This window comes from Camelina sativa, chromosome 16 (assembly GCF_000633955.1).
Source record: "Camelina sativa cultivar DH55 chromosome 16, Cs, whole genome shotgun sequence".
Classification (NCBI taxonomy): domain Eukaryota; kingdom Viridiplantae; phylum Streptophyta; class Magnoliopsida; order Brassicales; family Brassicaceae; genus Camelina; species Camelina sativa.
The window spans coordinates 20014267-20019875 of NC_025700.1; the positions used below are offsets into that span (position 1 = coordinate 20014267).

At 41.6% G+C, this 5609-nt stretch overlaps 1 protein-coding gene across 1 annotated transcript in view; it reads left to right on the plus strand.

The window, feature by feature from the left end:
• The window catches only part of LOC104753851 (auxilin-like protein 1), a 5988-nt gene extending 721 nt beyond the window's left edge, over positions 1–5267 (plus strand). Inside the window, exons 2-9 of the mRNA XM_010476044.2 lie at positions 6–346; positions 515–4052; positions 4143–4191; positions 4282–4349; positions 4440–4505; positions 4599–4688; positions 4786–4962; positions 5068–5267. Of these exons, the coding sequence (XP_010474346.1) occupies positions 6–346; positions 515–4052; positions 4143–4191; positions 4282–4349; positions 4440–4505; positions 4599–4688; positions 4786–4962; positions 5068–5103 (4365 nt within the window). The 3' untranslated portion in view covers positions 5104–5267. The remainder of the gene's footprint in view (positions 1–5; positions 347–514; positions 4053–4142; positions 4192–4281; positions 4350–4439; positions 4506–4598; positions 4689–4785; positions 4963–5067) is intronic.

Below are 5609 nucleotides of genomic sequence, written 5' to 3' on the forward strand. Positions count from 1 at the left end.
ATGAGAAATCGCCTGCTACTACTTTCTCTAGGAAGATTAGTAATCGTAGCCATAGCAGCCTTAGCTTTAGTGCAAATGCTGCGTACGACGGCGTTTTTGCTTCTCCGTCTAATTTGAAATCTCCTCTTGTTGACTACGGCGAGATTTTCAGAGGCTCGGGTCCTTCTCCGTCTTCGATTCCGTTTTTGGATGTACCGGAGCTCAACCTTGGTAAAGTTAAGGTCGATGTTCGCAGCTCTAAGCTCGATTACTCTTCCGTCTTTGGTGGTTGCGATTTCGCTCTTACTCCCAAGGAAGTGATCATCAACTCCGATAACAAAACCGCCGTTACTGTCAATAAGAGAAGGTAAATGTTTCAATATATATTTAGGGTTCTTCAATTTTTTTTAAAAGGCTAATATGATTGTGTGATTTGTGTATATGAGGTTTTTTTGCTGGAGACATCTTTGACTAGTGGAAACACTTTGATGTTAGATCTCTGTTGGTGAGAGCTTTTTTGTTTTCCAATGTGTAGGAATCGTAGGAAAAGTGGAAACTCTTGTGATGTTGTTGTTCCTGTTTGCAACGAGGGGAAAGATTCACCTGAAATGGTTAGGATGAAGCACTCTGATATATCAAATCACCAGGCCGTCTCACGCAATGGGGATAGGACTACTACTAACGTTACTCAGGAGGCTCAGGTGCTTACTAAACTGCAGGTTGAGAGTACGAGCCCGTTGCAAAAGATTGAAAGTAAACCACCTATAATTAATCCACTAGTTGAGACGAAGAAGCCATGTAATGAGGGTCGTGAGGAAGTCAAGGTTTCTTCTAGTAAGCGGGAGGATTCTAAAACTGAGGTTGATTTCGAGAACATCTTTGCTCGAAATGGATGTAGTACGCGTGATGACTTCACGTGCAAGACCGATTCTAATGCTGAACATCCGGATGTGAAACCAGTTTCAAGCTTGCAGCATACGTTGAATGGTGAAAATGGGTCTTCTGAAAGATTTTTGGGCTCCTACTCTGGGTTTTCGGAAAGGTTACAAACTGAAGATGATGATCCTACAAGTTCACCTCCATACTTCGATGCTGAAACAGATGCAAATTCGCCTGCCGCTGAGTCTTCTGCAGCATTGAAGAAGGCTATAGAAGAGGCACAAGTAAGAATGAATATTGCAAAACAAATGATGGGAAGGAAAAATTCAGGCTTTCGCAGTTGTGCAAAACCGAAATCTTGTGATGACCCTAAAATCGAGATTAAAGGGGACAAAGAAGTTGAAGAAATTACAGAAGAAAGCAGAGACAACAATTCTCAGCTTCTCGGTGAAACGGGGAACTCATCTGAACAATCGGCTTCAAATGAGGGGGATCAGCATGCTAAAAGAGCACGGAAGCTGTGGGAGGTTCCGGAAGGACTTTTAAAATCAACTTCAGACCATAAGCTGGAAGAGTTAGAAGAACACGATGTGGTTAAGCTAGAAGAGGAACAAGCAAAAAGAGGTCGCAAACACTGGGTATCACCTGGAGAGATATTCAAATCAGTTATGAACAGTAAGCAGCAGGAGCCAGATAACCTTGCACCAGCCAAATCTGAAACTGATACGAAACAAGAGGTGCAGCCATTAACTGAGAATTCCTTCTATACATTTGGACAGCTTGGCAGTAAAATAAAGTGTGTTGTAGAGGCCTTCACCTTCACGGGGAGCAAGGTTTCAAAAAAGGATGAGAAACAGGTTACTGAGGAGGAAAGTTCTAGCCTCGCTCAAATGGTTCAGGGTGAGGAAGGTGACTCACCAGAGATGCTAGCAAGGGAAGTGGAAACATATGCAAGGGAAGTGGAAGAGACCCCACAACAACCTGAGAGTAAGACCGAAACTAATATTGAAGAGAAGTCTGAATCTAGAATCTGTGCTTTCACAGAAGGGACTTCTCAGAATATGGAGGTAGAAATTGAATGGCAAGTTAAAAGTGCTTGTGAGACTGAAGGTGGATCTAAGTGGGGCGAAGAAGATTTGCATGAAAATCCTGACCCAACTTACAATGTTCTAGATCAGGAAGGTGAGAAGGAGAGAATCTTTGAGCCACATGAGAATTTTGTTGGTACTGATCATACCAAAACATATGTGAGGGAAGTGGAAGAGATCCCAACACCTGATCATATTTTCAGTAAAACGCAGTCCGATGATAGTGTTGGAGCTATGGTGTCTTTTAACAGAGAACATATTTCTGAGCCAGGAAACACAGATGAGGCGCAAGAGACAATGCACAAGGTTCCCAGGCGAAGAGGAGTTTGGAAGACCTCTGAAGACGTCTACAATATGATCAAGGCCCCGAAGGAAAACAACAGGCCCTTGTGGCTAGGAGGTCTGGAGAATGAAACCACAGAAATATCCTTCCGTGAGGAGGGTGTATGGATTCATGATGCTAGCGAGGAAACAGAAAGTACATCTGGACAAGCTAATGATTCAGGATTACAAGAAAATTGGACCGTTCTTAAACAAATGTTTAGGCAGATGTTTCAGCCAGCAGATATTAAGGGAGAAGATGAAACTTACAGCTTAGTGGAATCAGAAAACGACCATCTTGATATCCATCACAAAACTGGAGATGAGAACGGAAACGAAACTGTAGAGACTTCGTACTGCCAGATGACTGGCACAGATAGATATGAACAGGATGAGGTGGAGACAGTAAGAAAGGATTATGAAGCCTATGCCTATACCAGGGAAAATGAAGCTTATGCACATACCAGAGAAAATGAAGAGTCGGCACAAGAAACATATGGTAAGGTAGAAGTGCAAGGTAAAACGTCTTTGGTCCGTGAACTGATAGGAGAAGAGCTAGAGGCCAATAGAATGGCTAGCGACCAAGAAGGGGAAGGTGCACATGAATTATCTGAAGAAGCTGGATGGGCTCAACGACTTGCTGAACTTAATGAGATAAAGGAGCATGCAGATTCTCGTGCTGAAATGCATGAATATGATGATTGTAGTAAAACAGACTCAAATAAATCCGGGGAGAAATTTGAGCAAACGCATGAGCTAGCAGAAGAAACTAAGATCGATGGTAGTGTAGATACTGACACCAGCAGGTCATCTTTTGAAATGAGACAAGGGGATTCATACATTGAGGAGGTTGGCGTTGAGCAAGATCTCAGTGATCAATTCCCTGAAAAAGCCAGTGCTGTCAGCAGCACAGAAGAACACGTTGAAGACATAGATTCTGATTCAATACGAAGTGGTTGGAGTGTTGTAGAGGATGATGACAGATCAATGCAGGATGGAGTAGTAAGTCAGGCAGAAAGTAAGCCTGACGAAATGGAGGAAAGCAAAAAAGAAAATGATGACATGAAAACAAGTTTTGGTCTACAGAATGATGAAGATAAGACTGAACAAGAGCACCGGTTTGAGTATCAAGAGAATGAAATAGATAGAAGCAATATTGTGGAGGCAGCTGAGTCTTCCTGTTGTTTGCCCAACGGAGACAAAAATACTTTCACATCAACAGATAGAAACATAAAAGAAAATGAGGGAGAGGAGAGTTGTCGATCATCTATGGAAAAAGGGGGAGATGCTGCTTCTGATGCTTCACAGAACGAAGAAGAGCTGGTTGAGGAACATCTGAAAAAGAAAGATGAAACAAGAGAGAAAGAGAAGGAAAGAGAGAAGGAAAGAGAGAAGGAAAGAGAAAGAGAGAAAGAGAGAATTATGGTAGAAAGAGCTATTCGTGAAGCCCGCGAAAGGGCGTTTGCTGATGCTAAGGAAAGAGCAGGAAAAGCTGCAATAGAGAAAGCAAAGACAGGAGCCCACCGGAAAGGGACTTCTGAGGTTCCAAGGAGATCAGAGAAGGCTTCTGTTGAGGCAAATGATAAGTTGTCATCAGCTGAGAAGGCTACAATGCAAGCTAAACTCAGATCTGAGCGTGCTGCTGTAGAAAGAGCACTCTCTGAGGCCAGAGAACGTGCACTGGAAAAAGCATTGTCTGGAAAGGCTGCTTCTTCTCAAACAAAATGTTATGGCGGCAGCAAGTCATTAGGCTCTTCTGGTGAAAGACGAGGCTCCTCATCTTCTGTGAGTTTTGACTCCTATTTTCTTATTCTTCTTTCAACTTATCATTCATAGCTCTCATGTAATATTTTGATTTGTGAAATTCTTTAGCAGGGTACAGAGAACAAAACTTCAGGTCCTTCTAATTTCTCAAACCAGACTGGTATGTCTCTGTGTATATATATATATATATAGTGGTTTCCAAGATGTTTGACCAATATACTGACTTGTTTATTTGATTTGCGTAATGAAGACAAAGGTGAGCCAATCCAGAGAAGTAAAGCTAGATCTGAGAGACACCAGAGAACATCTGATCGCGCGGTATGTACACCAGTCTTTCATCTGTCTCTTATATTCCTCTTTTCTTCTTTTCTCTGCTTAGAACATGTTTCTGTGATGTCATCATTCCAGGCAGAGGCTCTTGCAGAGAAGAAACTTCGTGATCTTAAAGTTCAGAAAGAGCAGGCAGAGAGAAATGTAATCAAATATATGATCAGATTTTTTTTTTTTTTAAATGTCATCTTTGAATTGGTTGTACTAAGCCTTCTTTTTCTCGGGTTGAAATTGCAGAAACTTGCGGAAGCTCTTGATGCTGATGTCAAACGGTGGTCGAGTGGAAAGGAAAACAACTTGCGAGCGTTGCTCTCAACACTACAATATGTAATTTGTTTTCTCCATTTGTACAATTGCTCTTAACTCTTTCTAATGGATTAGATGATCAGTCTTAATCGATTGTTCTGTGGTTTGTGGTTTGCAGATACTCGGAGCAGAGAGTGGATGGAAACCGATTCCTCTCACTGATCTTGTTTTAAGTGCTTCTGTGAGAAAAGCCTACCGAAAGGCAACTCTTTACGTTCATCCTGACAAGCTTCAACAACGTGGCGCATCTACACAGCAGATGTACATTTGCGAGAAAGTTTTTGACCTTCTCAAGGTTTCTCTCTCTCTCTCTAACCTGTAAATATAAAATCAATTCCACTTGATTGAGTTACCTCCATCTGCAAATCAGTCTCTAACCAGCTTCTTTCTGATACTCCAGGAAGCATGGAACAAATTTGGTGCAGACGAACGATAAGTAAGATGGTGTGAATCTTTGGATCTTCCTTTACCCTATTATCAGAAGTCACTCTGCAAATCAGAACCAACCAGCCCGAAAACCTAAGTTAGAATATGTACAGGATAAAGCTATGGTATGGGATGAAGACAGATCTAGAGATGTAATAACCAGTTATANAATATATGATCAGATTTTTTTTTTTTTTAAATGTCATCTTTGAATTGGTTGTACTAAGCCTTCTTTTTCTCGGGTTGAAATTGCAGAAACTTGCGGAAGCTCTTGATGCTGATGTCAAACGGTGGTCGAGTGGAAAGGAAAACAACTTGCGAGCGTTGCTCTCAACACTACAATATGTAATTTGTTTTCTCCATTTGTACAATTGCTCTTAACTCTTTCTAATGGATTAGATGATCAGTCTTAATCGATTGTTCTGTGGTTTGTGGTTTGCAGATACTCGGAGCAGAGAGTGGATGGAAACCGATTCCTCTCACTGATCTTGTTTTAAGTGCTTCTGTGAGAAAAGC